The following is an 18,716-nucleotide window of genomic DNA, read 5'->3' as shown; positions in this document are numbered from 1 at the left end:
TTTGTATTTTTTACAGATCTTTTCCTGTAATTGATATCTAGTCTCATAGCGTTGTGGTCAGAAAAGATACTTGATACAATTTCAGTTTTCTTAAATTTACCAAGGCTTGATTTGTGACCCAAGATATGATCTATTCTGGAGAATTTTCCATGAGCACTTGAGGAAAATGTGTATTCTGTTGTTTTTGGATGGAATGTCCTGTAAATATCAATTAAGTCCATCTTGTTTAATGTATCATTTAAAGCTTGTGTTTCCTTATTTATTTTCATTTTGGAAGATCTGTCCATTGGTGAAGGTGGGGTGTTAAAGTCCCCTACTATGAATGTGTTACCGTCGATTTCCCCTTCTATGGCTGTTAGTATTTGCCTTATGTATCGAGGTGCTCCTATGTTGGGTGCATAAATATTTACAATTGTTATATCTTCTTGGATCGATCCCTTGATCATTATGTAATGTCCTTCTTTGTCTCTTCTAATAGTCTTTATTTTAAAGTCTATTTTGTCTGATATGAGAATTGCTACTCCAGCTTTCTTTTGGTTTCCATTTGCATGGAATATCTTTTTCCATCCCCTTACTTTCAGTCTGTATGTGTCTCTAGGTCTGAAGTGGGTCTTTTGTAGAGAGCAAATATATGGGTCTAGTTTTTGTATCCATTCAGCCAATCTGTGTCTTTTGGTGGGAGCATTTAGCCCATTTACATTTAAGGTAATTATCGATATGTATGTTCCTATTCCCATTTTCTTAATTGTTTTGGGATCGTTATTGTAGGTCTTTATCTTCTCTTGTGTTTCTTGCCTAGAGAAGTTCCTTTAGCATTTGTTGTAAAGCTGGTTTGGTGGTGCTGAACTCTCTCAGCTTTTGCTTGTCTGTAAAGGTTTTAATTTCTTCATCAGATCTGAATGAGATCCTTGCTGGGTAGAGTAATCTTGGTTGCAGGTTTTTCTCCTTCATCACTTTAAATATGTCTTGCCAGTCCCTTCTGGCTTGCAGAGTTTCTGCTGAAAGATCAGCTGTTAACCTTATGGGGATTCCCTTGTGTGTTATTTGTTGTTTTTTCCCTTGCTACTTTTTTTTTTTTTTTTTTTTTTTGTGGTACGTGGGCCTCTCACTGTTGTGGCCTCTCCCGTTGCGGAGCACAGGCTCCGGACACGCAGGCTCAGCAGCCACGGCTCACAGGCCCAGCCGCTCTGCGGCATGTGGGATCCTCCCGGACCGGGGCACGAACCCGTGTCCCCTGCATCGGCAGGCGGACTCTCAACCACTGCGCCACCAGGGAAGCCCTCCCTTGCTACTTTTAACATGTTTTCTTTGTATTTAATTTTTGACAGTTTGATTAATATGTGTCTTGGCGTATTTCTCCTTGGATTTATCCTGTATGGGACTCTCTGTGCTTCCTGGACTTGATTAAGTATTTCCTTTCCCATATTAGGGAAGTTTTCAACTCTAATCTCTTCAAATATTTTCTCAGTCCCTTTCTTTTTCTCTTCTTCTTCTGGAACCCCTATACTTCGAATGTTGGTGCATTTAATGTTGTTCCAGAGGCCTCTGAGACTGTCCTCAGTTCTTTTCATTCTTTTTCCTTTGTTCTGCTCTGCAGTAGTTATTTCCACTATTTTATCTTCCATGTCACTTATCCGTTCTTCTGCCTCAGTTATTCTACTATTGATCCCATCTAGAGTATTTTTAATTTCATTTATTGTGTTGTTCATCGTTGCTTGTTTCATCTTTAGTTCTTCTAGGTCCTTGTTAAATGTTTCTTGCATTTTCTCTATTCTATTTTCAAGATTTTGGATCATCTTTACTATCATTATTCTGAATTCTTTTTCAGGTAGACTGCCTATTTCCTCTTCGTTTGTTAGGTCTGGTGGGTTTTTATCTTGCTTCTTCATCTGCTGTGTGTTTTTCTGTCTTCTCATTTTGCTTATCTTACTGTGTTTGGGGTCTCCTTTTTTGCAGGCTGCAGCTTTGTAGTTCCTGTTGTTTTTGGTGTCTGCCCCCAGTAGCTAAAGTTGGTTCAGTGGGTTGTGTAGGCTTCCTGGTGGAGGGGAAGTAGTGTAGTGCCTGTGTTTTGGTGGATGAGGCTGGATCTTGTCTTTCTGGTGGGCAGGTGCACGTCTGGTGGTGTGTTTTGGTGTGTCTGTGGACTTATTATGATTTTAGGCAGCCTCTGCTAATGGGTGGGGTTGTGTTCCTGTCTTGCTAGTTGTTTGGCATAGGGTGTCCAGCACTGTAGCTTGCTGGTTGTTGAGTGAAGCTGGGTGCTGGTGTTGAGATGGAGATCTCTGGGAGATTTTTGCTGTTTGATGTTATGTGGTGCTGGGAGGTCTCTTGTGGACCAGTATTCTGAAGTTGGCTCTCCCAACTCAGAGGCACAGCACTGACTCCTGGCTGCAGCACCAAGAGCCTTTCATCCCCATGGCTCAGAATAAAAGGGGAAAGAAAGAAAGAAAGAGAGAGAGACAGAGAGAGAGAGAGAGGGAGGGAGGGAGGGAGGAAGGAAGGAAGGAAGGAGATAAAATAATATAATATAAAGATAGAATACAGTTATTAAAAGAAAAAATAATTATTAAGAAAAAAAAATTTTTAAAGAAAAAAATAAAAGACGGATGGATAGAACCCAAGGACAAATGTTGGAAGCAAAGCTATACAGACAAAATCTCACACAGAAACACACACACTCACAAAAAGAGGAAAAGGGGAAAAAATCATAAATCTTGCTCTCGAAGCCCACCTCCTCAATTTGGGATGAGTCGTTTTCTATTCAGGTATTCCACAGATGCAGGTACCTCAAATTGATTGTGGAGCTTTAATCCGCTGCCCCTGAGGCTGCTGGGAGAGATTTCCCTTTCTCTTCTTTGTTCGCACAGCTCCCGGGGTTCAGCTTTGGATTGGGCCCCGCCTCTGCGTGTAGGTCACCGGAGGGCATCAGTTCTTCGCTCAGACAGGACGGGGTTAAAGGAGCTGCTGATACAGGGGCTCTGGCTCACTCAGGCCGTGGGGGAGGGAGGGGCACGGAGTGCGGGGCGGGCCTGCGGCGGCGGCAGAGGCCGGTGTGACGTTGCACCAGCCTGAGGCGCACCGTGCGTTCTCCGGGGGAAGTTGTCCCTGGATCCCGGGACGCTGGTAGTGGTGGGCTGCACAGGCTCCCCGGAAGGGAGGTGTGGAGAGTGACCTGTGCTCGCACACTGGCTTCTTGGTGGCGGCAGCAGCAGCCTTAGTATTTCATGCCTGTCTCTTGGGACCGCCCTGTTAGCCGTGGCTTGCGCCTGTCTCTGGAGCTCCTTTAAGCAGTGCTCTTAATCCCCTCTCCTCACACAGCAGGAAACAAAGAGGGAAGAAAAAGTCTCTTGCCTCTTCGGCAGCTCCAGACTTTTCCCGGACTCCCTCCCGGCCAGCCGTGGTGCACTAACCCCCTGTAGGCTATGTTCACGCCGCCAACCCCAGTCCTCTCCCGGTGCTCCGACTGAAGCTCGAGCCTCAGCTCCCAGCCCCAACCACCCCAGCGGGTGAGCAGACAAGCCTCTCAGGCTGGTGAGTGCCGGTCGGCACCGATCGTCTGTGCGGAAATCTCTCTGCTTTGCCCCCGCACCCCCGTTGCTGCGCTCTCCTCCGCGGCTCCGAAGCTTCCCCCCTCCGCCACCCGCAGTCTCCGCCCGCAAAGGGGCTTCTAGTGTGTGGAAACCGTTCTTCCTTCACGGCTCCCTACCACTGGTGCAGGTCCCATCCCTATCCTTTTGTCTCTGTTTATTCTTTTGCCCTACCCAGGTACGTGGGGGGTTTCTTGCCTTTTGGGAGGTCTGAGGTCTCCTGCCAGCGTTCAGTAGGTGTTCTGTAGGAGTTGTCCCACGTGTAGATGTATTTCTGGTGTATCTCTATTACAAAGGGTAGGTTTTTGGGGGTTTTTTTCTGTTCCATTTCCTGAGACACAATGGGTCTTCAACTGTGGCATGAGGATCAGAGGGTTTGGTGTCCTTTCTTTCTTGGCTTAAGGCTTTTGTTCCTGCTAGTGTTGGAGGGTCTCCTGCAGAGGTGGGGGGGGGGTGGGGGCTGTGGCTCACCGTGGGGCAAGGACACTGGCAGCAGACGTTGTGGGAAGTACTCCTTGGCATGAGCCCTCCCAGAGTCTCAGTACTTTTAATTATTAATGAAATATATTTATACAATTGATACGTGTTTATTTGTAATGACTTATGTAATGAACAGTTTATTTGTAAGGAAATTAGTAACATGTTAGAGCTTATAATTTAAGAAAAGAATCACAACCCGTTGTGATTTACTTTTTTAAAAAATAAATTTATTTATTTATTTATTTTTGGGTGCCTTAGGTCTTCGTTGCTGCGCAGGCTTTCTCTAGTTGCGTCGAGTGGGGGGCTTCTCTTCCTTGCAAGGCGCAGGCTTCTCATTGCAGTGGCTTCTCTTGTTGTGGAGCACAGGCTCTAGGTGTGCGGGCTTCAGTAGTTGTGGCACGTGGGCTCAGTAGTTGTGGCTCACAGGCTCCAGAACACAAGCTCAGTATTTGTGGCTCACAGGCTTAGTTGTTCCACGGCATGTGGGATCTTCCCGGACCAGGGCTTGAACCTGTGTCCCCTGCATTGGCAGGCAGATTCTTAACCACTGTGCCACCAGGAAAGCCCGTGATTTACTTCTGAGACTCATGACACGTGCGCATTTATAAACTTTATTTTCCTTCTCCTCATTTGAGATAAATATCTAGATATAACTTTGCTTTGAATTTTGAAATAGTTACATGTATTGCTGGTCCAATTTCAAATGAATGTTTTTAGTGTCTTTGAAACTCACTGGTAATTGGTTTTCTGATGCCACCATAGAACTCTCTTCTCTTATTACCTGCCAGGTGTTAAATTTTAAATTGGCCTTTAACATTTCCATTTTAATTTATATTGTCATTCAATGTCACTGCTACTAATTAGTCATCTTCACATGTAGGGGTATGTGTGATCCTAATTGTTCTCTAAATCTTTAATCTTAGCATTCATATGCTGAGTAATTTTTATTTTAGTAAACAGTGCATTTATACATTTAGATAATCAGTGTAACAGTAATATTAGGGCTTCCCTGGTGGTGCAGTGGTTAGGAATCCGCCTGCTAATGCAGGGGACACGGGTTCGAGCCCTGGTCCAGGAAGATCTCACATGCCGTGGAGCACCTAAACCCGTGCGCCACAACTACTGAGCCCGTGCGCCCCAACTATTGAGGCTTGCATGCCTAGAGCCCATGCTCTGCAACAAGAGAGGCCGCCGCAATGAGAAGCCCGTGCACCGCAACGGAGAGTAGCCACCGCTTGACGCAACTGGAGAAAGCCTGCGCACAGCAACAAAGACCCAACACTGCCAAAAATAAAAATAAATAAAATAAATAAATTAAAAAGAAAACAGTGATACTAGCTCCATCAGCCAAAATCCTAAAGTAAACTTGCTCAGCACTAAAGGAAAGCAAAATTTAAAAACAACAACAAAAAACGATTCTTATCCATAGTGTGGAAGATTCTATTTCAGACCACTGCAGGAGAGCTACTAGGTAAGAAATTACTTTTGATGATTGGTCAGCTGCATACTATAACTTGCATCATGAAGTTATTTCATCATCCTGTTTGTATATGTACACACACACATACACATGCAGTGAATTAGTGGATGGATAAAAACAATGTAGATACAAAGTAGAAACTGTTTTGTCCTTTTTCTTTTGGACTTGTAGTCTTTGCCCCTACCATGCCCCGTAAATATTTTAATTGGCAGATTTCTTTTTGGTCTAAATTTTCTCACAAACCACAAAGTAGCTTAACTCACCCCCTGTCATTTCCCACATGGCTACTCGCCTCGAAACACGACTTCTAGCAGCTTAAGGTATGTGTCTCAGGTCACATAGCCTTAAAAATATTCCACAGAGCAGCCTGCACAGCCCTGGAGCACTCTCACCCACAGCCTCGTGAGAAACAGCACCAAAAGTGCTCCAGTGATATTTGATTTGGATAGAGTGTTCATGGTTTCGAAGGATTCCTATCTAAATGTAATGTCTTTGGGAAAATAGTCCCATTGGTTTTCAACCTTTTAAAAACACATGTTACTTTCCTCTCCAACTTTATTTTGATAAATTTTAAAGCAGGGCTTCCCTGGTGGCGCAGTGGTTGGGAGTCCGCCTGCCGATGCAGGGGACGCGGGTTCGTGCCCCGGTCTGGGAAGATCCTACATGCCGCGGAGCGGCTGGGCCCGTGAGTCATGGCCGCTGAGCCTGCGCGTCCGGAGTCTGTGCTCCTCAACGGGAGAGGCCACGACAGTGAGAGGCCCGCGTGCCGCAAAAAAAAAAAAAAAAAAATTTAAAGCAGTAAATTTGTTAGACTAGTACAAAGAACACCATGTACTCTTTTGTTTTAAATTGAAGTGTAGTTGATGTACAGTGTTATATGTTACAGTTGTAAATGTAGTGATTCAGTTTTTAAAGGCTGTATTCCATTTATAGCTACTATAAAATATTGGCTCTATTCCGTGTGTTGTACCATATATCCTTGTAGCTCATTTTAAACCTAAGAGTTTGTACCTCTTAGTCCCATGCCCTTATTTGCCCCTCCCCCTTCCCTCTCCCCACTGATAACCACTAGTTTATTCTCTATATCTGTGAGTTTTGTTATATTCACTAGTTTGTTGTATTTTTTAGATTCTACGTATATCATACAGTATTTGTCTTTCTCTGTCTGACTTATTTCACTTAGCATAATACCCTACAAGTCCATCCATGTTGTTGCAGATGGCAAAATTTTATTCTTTTTTATGGCTGAGTAGTAGTTCATTGTATATATTTTTATACACCACATCTTCTTTATTCATTCATTTGTTGATGGACACTTAAGTTGATTCCATATCTTGGCAGTTGTAAATAATGCTGCTATGAACATTGGGGTGCATGTATCTTTTCAAATTAGTGTTTCTGTTTTTTTTTTCTGGATATATACCCGGGTGTGGAATCACTGGGTCATACAAACACTGCGTCTTCTTCCTCTGGCTTCCCGTGTGTTAACACCATCCCGTCTGCTCCCTGACATACTCTGTGTCTGTCTCTGACTAGCACCCCCACCCCCCAATCCACTTGAGAGTCAGTTGCAGATGCCATGACACTTTGCCGTAAACAAGGACGTTCTCCTGCACGACCACAGTACAGGTCCCACACTCAGGAAGTTTAGCATTGATATGACCCTACTGGATGTGATGGAGTCCATATTCAAATTTCCCTAGTTGTCCCCATCATGTCCTTTATGGCTTGTGGAGGGAAGAGCAGGGCCTCCTGTTCTTAATACAGTCATCCAGGATTTTATTAAGAATCATCTTTTGCATTTGCTCAGGCCTCTTCAGTTTCTTTTCATGTAGATCAAGTCTCAAACCTTTTGCTTTTCTTTCATCACACTGACATATTTGAAGAGTTCAGGTCAGTTGTTTTGTGGAACATTCCTCAATTTGGGCTTACCTGTTTCCTCATGTCTATATATATATATATATATATATTTTCATGTCTGAAAACTCATCTACATTTGTTTTTGAGACCCTGCCTACAAACAGATTTGTTGAAAATATTAAACTGCTTTACTATATTTTTAAAATCTTTTTTAGGCAGAGGAATATTTTCAGTGGAATAAGTTACCCTGTGGCGTTACCTCCAAAAATAGAATTCCACTCCACACAATCAGCATTAAGCCATCCACTATGTGGTTTGGAGAAAGAGCCAGAAAAACCAATGTCATTGTGAGGTAAGCAAGCAGTGTCTTTCGAGAGAAGCCTTGCCTTGAGGTAAATCGATAGTTGAAATGCAATCTAGCCTAAGCCTAAGAAGAGGATATATTGTGGAAAATAACTTCTGAAATTTAAACTCTATTTAAACTAAAGAGATGCAGCTTTCAAAGCTGTCTATTGGCTAATACCATTAGCCAGTATTTCCTGGGGTCTACTTGAGTTAGACAGATGAGAGGGTTAGAGACAGGGCGTCTTGCTTGGCAGGGAGTTAGGAACTGACGTTGTATGAAGTAGAAGCCTTTGGTGGAGTAGAGGAGTCCCATACTGATCACCACGTTTTAGCAAATTTCCTTAACGTTGGCCATTCAGAATGTCTACAAAAATTTACATTTCTGGAAAGAGTTCCCCCTTGTCCCAGGAAGAAATTCTTTTTGGTAAGGTGATTTCATACTGCAGGAGCCTGAATAAGAAGACTTGAAATTTAGAACTTAGCTTAGTTTTGATAAGTGACCTTTAATTTTGTGTTTTCATCTCACTTTAGGACTGGAGAGAGTTCGTACAGAGCCTGCTTTTCTTTTCACTCCTCCTACAGTGAGGTAAGAGGACCTCATATACTCCCCTTCGTGGCTTCTGCGGGCATCTCTTTTTCTACCGCTTAAGACTGGTTGTGGCTTTTCCTAAAGAAATTTAGGGAAGACATCTCAGTGGATGAGCTGTGTTACTACGTCTAAAGGAAATTGCTGTCATCACTTGTTTTCAGCCTAAACATTGAAGAAAACATATGATTAAGGTTTTCTTTCCAACTTGCTTTCTAAATGTATTTTAAATTCCCCACTTCAGTTCTGTTCATGTGTCATAAAAAATCGTAAATCTGACTGTTTAGCACTTGGAACTGTATTCAGTGTCTTGTGATGACCTATAATGGAAAAGAATCTGAAGCTGTACACCTGAAACTAACACAATATTGTAAATCAACTATAGTTTAATAAATAAAATTAAAAAGCAAACAAGCAAAACATAAAAAGCTTCCCCAAGGAAGTAATAGTTAAGAAGATAAAAGAAGATACTCCAACATTATACAAGCCAGGGAATATAGCCAGTATTCTATAATAACTATATGGGGAGTATAACCTTTCAAAGTTGTAAATCACTGCATTGTATACCTGTAACCTACATATAATATTGTACATCAACTATACTTCAGTAAGAAAAAAAGAAGATTGAAAAAAAAAGAATGGTAAATCTTATTTGAAGGAGTACTACAGATAAAATCTCATTATTGGTAGCCTTAGGGTACTGTGGAGATTCTTGGCCTCTTCCAAAGTTTGATTGTACTGAAAAGCCGTTTAAAAAATTGTCCTGAATATTCAGCAATGAGGAAGAACAAAGGTGACTGAGGTGTAGACTCTGTCCTTAGGACATAGTATAGTAGAATTATTCAGTTGAAGAGGGCTTAAAATGGTATTGTTATGGTATTTTGTTTTTGGCTGTGCCACACGAAATGCGGGATCTTAGTTCCCCGACCAGGGACCGAACCCGTGACCCCTGCAGTGGAAGCTGAGAGTCCTAACCACTGGACCGCCAGGAAAGTCCCCGTTATGGTACTTTTTATATAGGAAATTGACATACTAGAATGGGAACCTGACATATGTAATTTATTTGCAGAATCCTCATGCATTTCCAAAGTAAATGCTAGCATCTTACAAGTGAAGGGATTCAGTAATTTCATGCATTGGAGAAAAAGCAGTATAAAAGCTGGCTTTTTATGACACTTTAAGTCATACATAATTTTAGTTTTGCCCTTTCTGCACCTAACGCACTTCCCTGATAGCGATTATTTTTGCATTGGGGGTGCATGGATATGGCTCTGCAGCCGTGAGCATAGGCATGGTGACGATTTGAACAGGTGGATTCTTGCAGAGCTCCAGGTAGCAGCATTTTAAAAAAATCTTTTTATTGAAGTATGGTTGGTTTACAATGTTGTTAGTTTCTAGTGTACAGTAAAGTGACTCATTTATATATATAAATATATATATTTATCTACATTCTTTTTCAGATTCTTTTCCCTTATAGGTTATTACAAAATATTGAATATAGTTCCCTGTGCCATACAGTAGGTCCTTGTTGTTTGTCTATTTTCTATATAGTAGTGTGTGTATCTGTTAATCCTGAACTCCTAACTTATCCCTCCCCTGCCCCCTTTCCCCGTTGGTAACCGTAAGTTTGTTTTCTATGTCTGTAAATAAGTTCATTTGTATCACTTTTTAGATTTCACATATAAGTGATATAATACTTGGCTTTTTCTGACTTTTCACTTAGTATGATAATCTCTAGGTCCGCCCATGTTGCTGCAAATGGCATTATTTCATTCTTTTTTATGGCTGAGTAATATCCCATTGTATATATGTACCACATCTTCTTTATCCATTCGTCTGTCGATGGACACTTAGGTTGCTTCCATGTCTTGGCGATTGTAAATTGTGCTGCAGTGAACATTGGGGTCAGGTAGCAGCATTCTTTTCAAGTCAGCCAGAAAACTGTAAATGATTATTTGGTATCAAAGTATCCCAGTGACATCTCTCTTCAATAGCTGGGCTTAGCTTCCAGGTGCAAATGGATTATTTGAGAGTAGCCTGGAAGTAATTCACCTGGATGGTATAATTTAGTTAACGTTTTCTTTATCAGTTTATCCTGACTTTTAGGTTGTTGTCAAAGCCCCTTCCTGGTGATTTGCCCTGGGCTAGGCATCTGGCCCAGCATCACTGTTGCTCAACCTTCCTCTTACCCCTCAGCATCCTTTTCTGTCTCAGCCACAGGGAGGGCTTCTAATTGGGGAAAACTTTTCAATCATAACTGCTCTTATTTCTCTTCTTCAGTATAGTTAGCAGCCAAGTTGGGAAGCACAGCCTTCCTGGGATTCTATAAAGTTAGCTCCCAATGGGGAGGCATCTCCCTGCTGCTTGGGTAGAGGGGTGGAGCGGCTGACCTGCCTCCTCTCTTCCCTCTCTCCTAGGGTGACAGCAGTTATCCTGCTTGTGGCGGGGTTACCCTGAGCTCTGGTTACTCATCTTCTCTCACTGTGTCCAGTGAGAAGAGAGAGGCTTTCCGGAAAACTGCTTTAATTAATACGCCTATATCCTGTGTATAGAACACGCTGAGCTATATTTAAAAATGTAAATAGTAGGGGGCATTTCCCAGCGGTCCAGTAGTTAGAACTCCGCGCATCCACTGCAGGGGGCAGGGGTTCCATCCCTGGTCAGGGAAGGAAGATCCCGCATGCCGCGTGGCGAGACCCAAAAAAAAAAAAAAGGAAAACAAATGTGAATAGATTTAAAGATCATTTCCTCTTTTTTTTTTCCCCCAAGTACGGTTGATCCTCATTATTTGCGGATTCCTCATTTACAAATCTGCCTGCTCACTGACATTTGTTTGAATCCCCACATCAGCGCGAGTGGCGCTCTGTGGTCATTTGCAGACGTGCACAGCAGGGCCGCAAAAGATTTGAGTCGCCCGACACGCACATGGTGGCCTCCTGCCTTCTTGTTTCAGCTCCCGGGCTGTAAACGAGTGTCCTCTTTGCCGTCTTTTTACTGCTGCGTTTTCCATATTTGTGTGCTTTTTGGGGTGATTTTGCCGTTTGAAACAGCCTCCAAGTGTAGCGCTGAAGTGCTCTCAAGTGTTCCTAAGCTCCAGGAAGGCCGAGATGTGCCCTGCTGAGGCGGTGCCTGTGTCGGATAAGTTCTCTTCAGGCGTGAGCTGCAGCGCCACTGGCTATGAGCTCAGTGTTCATGGATCAACGGTGTATTCTACGGACGATAGCTTTAAAGAGAAGCACACATAAAAGAACGTTGTGTACTTGATCGGTTGACAAAGCGCTGTGACTGGAGGTTCAGGGAAACACTGTTTATTTCCCACAGGAACAGTGGTCTACTGTCTGCGGTGGCTTATGGAGTGGAACTACTGCACAGAACCAGAACGGACTGTGTTAATGGGTAGTTTTAAGGCAGGCATCTGAAGAAAGGGCATCGGTGTGGACCAGTGGGAGAGGATGCCCTCTCCTGGGTATCTCTTGTCTCCTTGTGGCCACTTCATCTCTGAGGAGATAGGGGCCGTTTCTGGTGTGGGTCTGACCGGACTCTCTTCATTCTTATTCCCTTCAAAAGCCTCAGATTTCTACCAGCCTCGACTCTGGATTGATTATGCAAATCATATAGGTTGTGGGCAAGGTAAATAATGGCTTCTTTTTGCATGCCTACTCTGAAAGTACAAAGGAAATTGTTTATGAGAAGTATCCAAAGAATGTATCTGTTCCTGTCTTTCCCCTTTGTCTTAAGGTTCCCATTTTATTTGAATATAGAGTTATTAATAATTCCTGGGTTCCCTACCTCTTTTGACTTGGTGCTTTATTTGAAAAAGTTGGGTGCTACTAATTACTTTGTGTCTCTGTCTCCCCATTTGCAGAAGGGAATAAAAATCTTTGTGTTGTCATTACCAACTTTGTAATAGACAGTTTTATTGAATGTTCAACTACGTGCCAGGTACCAGGACTAAGCACTTTGCCCACATTATCTCATTTATACTTTTAGATGAAGACTCTAAGACTCAGAGACGTTAGGTAACTTAACCAAGACCACAAGCTCACCAAGATCTAATAAGTGGCAAAGCAGAAGCTCTTCTGGGTTGTTAGAGGTGTTTTGAGGAATAGTGACAGAAGCCCTCCTGTTTAGCATTCTGAGCTTTGCAGAAAATCAAGGTATTCACGACATTTTGGCATGTCCTTGTTTAGATTAGAATAAACCCTGAGAACAAATCAAGCAATCTCAAAGATGTAGTTCCCCTTGGTATTGCTAACGATTATGTCGGAGGAAAGAAATGCAATTCTAAGACCTTTTTTCCTTGTGCATATTAAATACTCAGATGAATTCTCACTTCCTCGAAGGGGATTGGTTAACTACGGGTGAGTGACCCTAGATAAGGGAACTAATGTCATATGAAGAAATGGAGCCTCTGCATCCCATTCATCAGTGATCCTCACTCCTTACTGGAGAACCAGAATCACCTGAAGAACGTCCAAACCTACTGACCTCCAGGCCCCATCATAGCTCAGTTAGGGGACTTTTGGGGTTGGGTCTGTCTTCTCCTAGGAGGTGCCCAGGGGTTCCCCACGTGCAGCTGGCATTGGGACCACAGTCTTGAGAGACTTCTACTTCTCTTTCCCCGCATCCCTTTATCTGCTGCTGTAACGCCGGGGCTCTTCACCGCAGAGATAACTGATGCATTTTATTTTCCTTCTTCCAGATTAAAGATTTCTTGAGCTACATCTATCCAGTGAATGTATATCCAAATGTCATTCCGTTAGGCACAACTATGGGTAAAGTTCAAGAAATGTGAGTAGTTACTACTTGTGGGACTTGTGTTTTTGGACGGGATGGATCCAGAGAATAGTTTTGGGCCGGAAACCAGGGGCAAGGATGTAAAATGGGTGTGGCTGTAAATATGGTACTGGTTGGGAGTATATGGGCTTTCCTCACGTGAGTGTGTTAACATAAAATCCTAAACGCTTCTGGGAATCTGGCATAAGGAAGCCGTTGCGACACTGAATTCCCTGAATGCCAGAACGTGTTCCTCTATTGCTTAATAGGTTATTAGAATAGGACCTGCTTTTCTGCAGCGTGAGAACAAAGATAAAAGTGTTGCTCTCCCCCCAATCCTACAATTAGATGAATATCTACCAGGTTGTTTTTTAAGTGCTTGTATTTACCACTTTATTATACTGAATTTTTTTAAAAAATAAATTTATTAATTTTGTGGTACGCGGGCCTCTCACTGTTGTGGCCTCTCCCGTTGCGGAGCACAGGCTCCGGACGCGCAGGCTCAGCGGCCATGGCTCACGGGCCCAGCCGCTCCGCGGCCTGTGGGATCTTCCCGGACCGGGGCACGAACCCGTGTCCCCTGCATCGGCAGGCGGACTCTCAACCACTGCGCCACCAGGGAAGCCCCTAATTTTATTTTTGGCTGCGTTGGGTGTTCGTTGCTGCACGTGCGCGGGTTTTCTCTAGTTGCGGCAAGAGGGAGCTACTCTGTCACTGGGTGTGGGCTTCTCATTGTGGTGGCTTCTTTTTTGCGGAGCACAGGCTGTAGGCGCTTCAGTTGTGGCACGCAGGCTCGGTAGCTGTGGCTCGTGGGCTCTAGAGCGCAGGCTCAGTAGTTGCGGCGCACAGGCTTAGTTGCTCCGCGGCATGTGGGATCTTCCCGGACCAGGGCTCGTACCGTGCCCCCTGCATTGGCAGGCGGATTCTTAACCACTGTGCCACCAGGGAAGTCCCTGAAGTAATTTTTAATTATTAAACAATGCTTTTCCGTTTTGAAAAGTAGTGGTATGGTTTCCCCCATAGTTAGGTTTTTATAATCTCTAAAAGTGATGCTTACATTCCAGCAACTTCCCAACAGGAAAAATAAAATATTCGTATTCATTTCAGCTTAAAGCCTTTATGCCGATCTTCCCAAAGTACTGAGCCAAAGTATAAACCACTTGGAAAATTGAAGAGAGCAAGAACACTCCAGCTAGACTCAGGTAAGAAGAAGGACCTGGAGTCACAGGTGTGGGTTTCCCTGCAAGACCGCTTTTCAGGGTGCTCTGGTCTGTGAAAGCTGTCTTTTTTACTTTCTTCATGTCTTTGGAAGTGTAAAATTTTAAATTTTTGATGAAGTCCGATTTAATTTTTTATAGCTTGTGCTTTTTTTGCTTTTGGTGTCATATCTAAGAAACTCTTGCTTAACCCAAGGTAATGAAGATTTACTCTCATATTTTATCATTTCTGGGTAGTTTTGACTTTTTTCCTTATTATATAGGGTATTTTCCCACCTTTCTACACGTCTGTGGTAATTTTTTGAATGCCGTGACTATATAATGGTATATTTAATCTGTCGTACATGTTAGGTTATTTTGAACTTTTCACTTTCATAAATATTGTGATGAGCGACATTATATATGTAAGTCTGTTTCACAGCTCTCATTATTGGGTTAAATTGTAGAAATTGTGGTGCCTGATACACACATATTGCCTAATTGTTTTCCGGTAGATTATACCAGTTTATACCGACATCAGCAGTACACGATGGTGGAAAGTACCTATGAATTATGACATTTGTCCTTTTTATTAGGTTTAGGTGTGTTATCAGTTTGTGTAAATGTTAAGGATTTCAACACTTTATTGTGATGTTCTCTGTTATATGCCTTCCCGTTTTCATAGAGAGAAATTTCAAAATTTTATATTGTCATAACAGAAAGAATACATAATGTCAGAATAAACTTCTAATAGTATAGAAACTTTACTTTTTTTTCAGATACATACAGGTGAGTTAATGTGAAAATGTTTTGACAGATTATTTTTACAGTTGAAACATACCACGATACTGGTATAGTCACTGATCCAGAAGAACATGAAACTGTCCAACTTAGAGGTGATACAAAAAAGTTCCACAGAAAGGTAACTGGCATGTAAGTGGAGGACCTATAACAAATTAATCCGTGGCTCAAAATGAAGCCATAATTTGGAGACCAGGGTGACTCCAAGTATAGACCCTAGACATCTTAGTCACCTTAAGTCCTTTAGAAAAGAGGATAAATAGCTGTTTGTTTAAACAACTTTAGTTGTTAATACAGAACGCTGGACTTCGGTCTCTTGACCGCGCACTGTCACACATCTTCTCCGGGCCTCCCTCCTCACTGGTAAAATGGGAGCTGGATGACGGTTTCTATTCCCCCTCCACCTCCCTTTAAAAGCAGCTTTTAAAAATGCAGTTTTAAGCTACATCCTTTATCATCAGTGGGAAAACAGTTAACTTATAATTACCTGCTTCTTAACACGAGGTCCTGCACTAGAACATAAGCTGCCCTCTACGGTAAGTACCCTCACGAGCATTTTATTTCCTCCTTCGAGGTGAGGTTAGGTGCCATTAGGGCACAGGAAAAGAGCTGTCTTCCCCCCAGTTCCGTGCCATGTCATTTTAATTTATGTAAATTTCATCCTCCACGTAAGGTTTCCTCATTTTCAGAATGTAAGTGGACAGGGCTCGCTCCAGGCTAGTGCAGCATGCTTAAGACAGTAAAATGACACTAGATGTGGCTTATTCAGTGTCTTGGTTAAAGCTGACTCAATCTGTGTCCCCCAGTGTCTCTCATGGCCTGTGCTCTTGGCATAGGGCTGCATAACAATCAATCACCAGAGACTGGGTGGCTACTTCTCACAGTTCTGGCGGCTGCCGGGATGTCCAAGCCCAAGGTGCTGGCAGATGTGGTTCCTGGTAGGGGCCCACTTCCTGGCTCTCAGGCACCTTCTCACTGTGCACTCACATGGCCTTTCCTCTGTGCATGGGCATGGAGAAGGTGAGAAATCTGCTTCCTCTTCTCTAAAGAGGAAGCTTTAGACACTTTAGTGTTGGGACACTAAAATCCCAACACACGGGTCCCCCCCTCATGAGCTAATTATCGTCTAAAGGCCCCACCTTCACATACCACCATCACACTGTAGTCAGAAATTCAAATTATGAATTTTGGGAGGACACAGACATTCAGCCTATAACATGCATAAAGCAGGTATCAGAAAATGTTCACAGAAGGAAAATGTTAGGAAAAAATTGTCTCTGTTAAGTCAATCAATCAGCCAACTCCTTGACCATCTACTATCTGCAGAGCACAGCCAGTTTGCAAACGTCTCGCTTAGTCTGGGTGGTTCAAAAACCTAGCTGATGTACAGAACCGGCTGTAGAACTTAACTTGAAAAGTAAATGATTCGGTCCTACTTTCAGGGACTCAGTGGGTGCGAAATGAAATGTAGAAAGCTGTTTGTTTTATTTAAGAAGCTCTCCAGAGGAGAACCACTGATTGATTAAGGCTCTGTGGCCTTATTTGGGGAGCACAGATCTTTAGTCTCAACGCACAGTCTGGCTTTATGAAAAGTTGAAGGCTGGTAGATAAATTGTTCAGAATAGCCCAAGAATACAGGGCCTTTTAACTTCTCTTGGAAGAAGAGTGAACACCCACTAATTGCAATTCCATGAATTAAAAAATGTAGCTAAGAGCTACAAATTGGATTTTTACTTAGAAGCACAAATTGGTTCCTTTTGCATTGTGTTACCTACACACCTGTTCTGTTTATCCCACAGAGGAGGACGATGACAGTGACCTCTTTGATGATCCTCTGCCAGTACCTTTAAGGCACAAGATTCCAAACCAGCAAACTCTTCACCCTGAGGTATTTCCCACAACTGCGATATCACAAAACCAGCCTGAAAAACAGACAGAAAGCACAGGATGCTTCAGAGCGGAGAGTACGCCGACTTCTCTCTGGGCAGACTTCATAGATTGTGCGGAATCCAACAGCGAAAGTGAAGAATCAGAAATCCCAGCTTCAGCTCAAGGAGACATGGGTCCTGTCCCACAGCTCCAGAAGGCTGACGGGGAAGTACCACAGTGGGAAGTGTTCTTTAAAAGAAGTGCTGACCTCACTGATGACTGTTTGGAAAACCTCCCGTCCTCCACAGAGGCAGGGGGCTCTCAGTCTCCGAAGCTTTTCAGTGACTCCTCTGATGGGGAATCAACTCACATCTCTTCCCAGACGTCTTCCCAGTCAACACACATATCAGAACAAGGAAGTCAAGGCTGGGACAGCCAGTCTGACACTGTTCTGTTATCTTCCCAAGAGAGAAATGGGGGTATGACCTCCTCGAGCAGACGCGTCTACAGGCCAGGGATCAACGACAATACTCTTGCCCCTCAGATGGAACAAAATGTACTTTGCCCAAAGGACACATACTCTGATTTGAAAAGCAGAGATCAAGATGTAAGTATAGGTTCTAGTGCTGGAGAAACAACTGCTCTAAGCAGTGGGAAGCACGTGCCTCAGGAGAAAAGGCCGCTAACTCTTAGCAGCAGCGCAGATTCACAAAGCTCCTCTGATTTTGAAATTCCCGCCACTCCAGAAGCCGAGCTACCTACACGAGAGCATTTACAATATTTCTATGAGAAGCTGGCAACAGGGGAGAGGATAGTAGTTGAAAAAAGAAAAAGCTCACTTCATTCTAGAGCACCCACTAAAAAACCTATACCAAGAGATAACAGTCAAAATCCTAATAGATAAATTAAAATGGAATACTTAAAAATGTTCCTGTAACCTAAAAGGTGGCAGTAAAGGGGAAACGGAGGACCAAAAAATAGAGGGAAAACACAGGAAACAAGATATGGGAGAACTAAATCCAAACCTATCAATAATTACATCAAAACAGGAAAAACCATAAACCAACTATATATACTGTCTATAGGAAGCTGACTTCAAAAGACTTGGGTAGGTTTGCCAGTGAAAGGATGGAAACCTTTACCATGTAAACATTACTTAAAAGAAAGATGGAGTGGCTATGTTACCAGTGATAAAGCATCCAGTTCACTGAGACAGAAGCCTAAAAGTACCGTACAACTTTGGAATATACAAAGCAAAAACAACTGAAAGGAGAAAGACACACGAATGCACAATTACAGCTGTAACAGTTAGTCTACAGAATATCAGCAAGGATACAGAAGAACTGAACAGCACCGTCAACCAACTGGATTTAACTGACACTAAGAACACTTCACTTCATCCAACAGCAGAAGACACGCTTCTCAAGTTTACAAAGGACAACGTTCACCAAGACAGACCATATCCTGGGTTGTAAAAATACTTCAGATTTAAAGAATAAACTTGGGTCTATTACCATAAACTGATGGCGATAGAAGAAAGTCAGCCCCTTACCTATCTCAGGTGTTCCATCACTTAAGAGTACTGATGTGAATACTGTGGTAAAATCAAAACCTAAAAGAAAATACTTACTTAAAAGGCATTCAGCTTCCTTAAAGTCCATCGATAGGTTGTTTTTGCATAGTTATTATGTATGCGGGTTTAATAAAGTTATTAGCAAATATTCATAAACCCTTTG

General features: G+C 42.8%; 1 protein-coding gene across 1 annotated transcript in view; it reads left to right on the top strand.

Annotated features, from left to right (window-relative positions):
* Nucleotides 1-17,952, top strand: part of DCLRE1C (DNA cross-link repair 1C) — a 62,395-nt gene extending 44,443 nt beyond the window's left edge. The window contains exons 10-14 of the mRNA XM_065900173.1: nucleotides 7,623-7,759; nucleotides 8,284-8,338; nucleotides 13,041-13,129; nucleotides 14,222-14,316; nucleotides 16,911-17,952. Of these exons, the coding sequence (XP_065756245.1) occupies nucleotides 7,623-7,759; nucleotides 8,284-8,338; nucleotides 13,041-13,129; nucleotides 14,222-14,316; nucleotides 16,911-17,884 (1,350 nt within the window). The 3' untranslated portion in view covers nucleotides 17,885-17,952. The remainder of the gene's footprint in view (nucleotides 1-7,622; nucleotides 7,760-8,283; nucleotides 8,339-13,040; nucleotides 13,130-14,221; nucleotides 14,317-16,910) is intronic.
* Nucleotides 17,953-18,716: the final 764 nt, after the last annotated feature.

The sequence above is a fragment of the Phocoena phocoena genome, chromosome 2 (assembly GCF_963924675.1).
Source record: "Phocoena phocoena chromosome 2, mPhoPho1.1, whole genome shotgun sequence".
Taxonomy (NCBI): Eukaryota; Metazoa; Chordata; class Mammalia; order Artiodactyla; family Phocoenidae; genus Phocoena; species Phocoena phocoena.
Note: the sequence above shows the minus strand (reverse complement) of the source record. Positions and strands in the feature narration are given on the sequence as shown.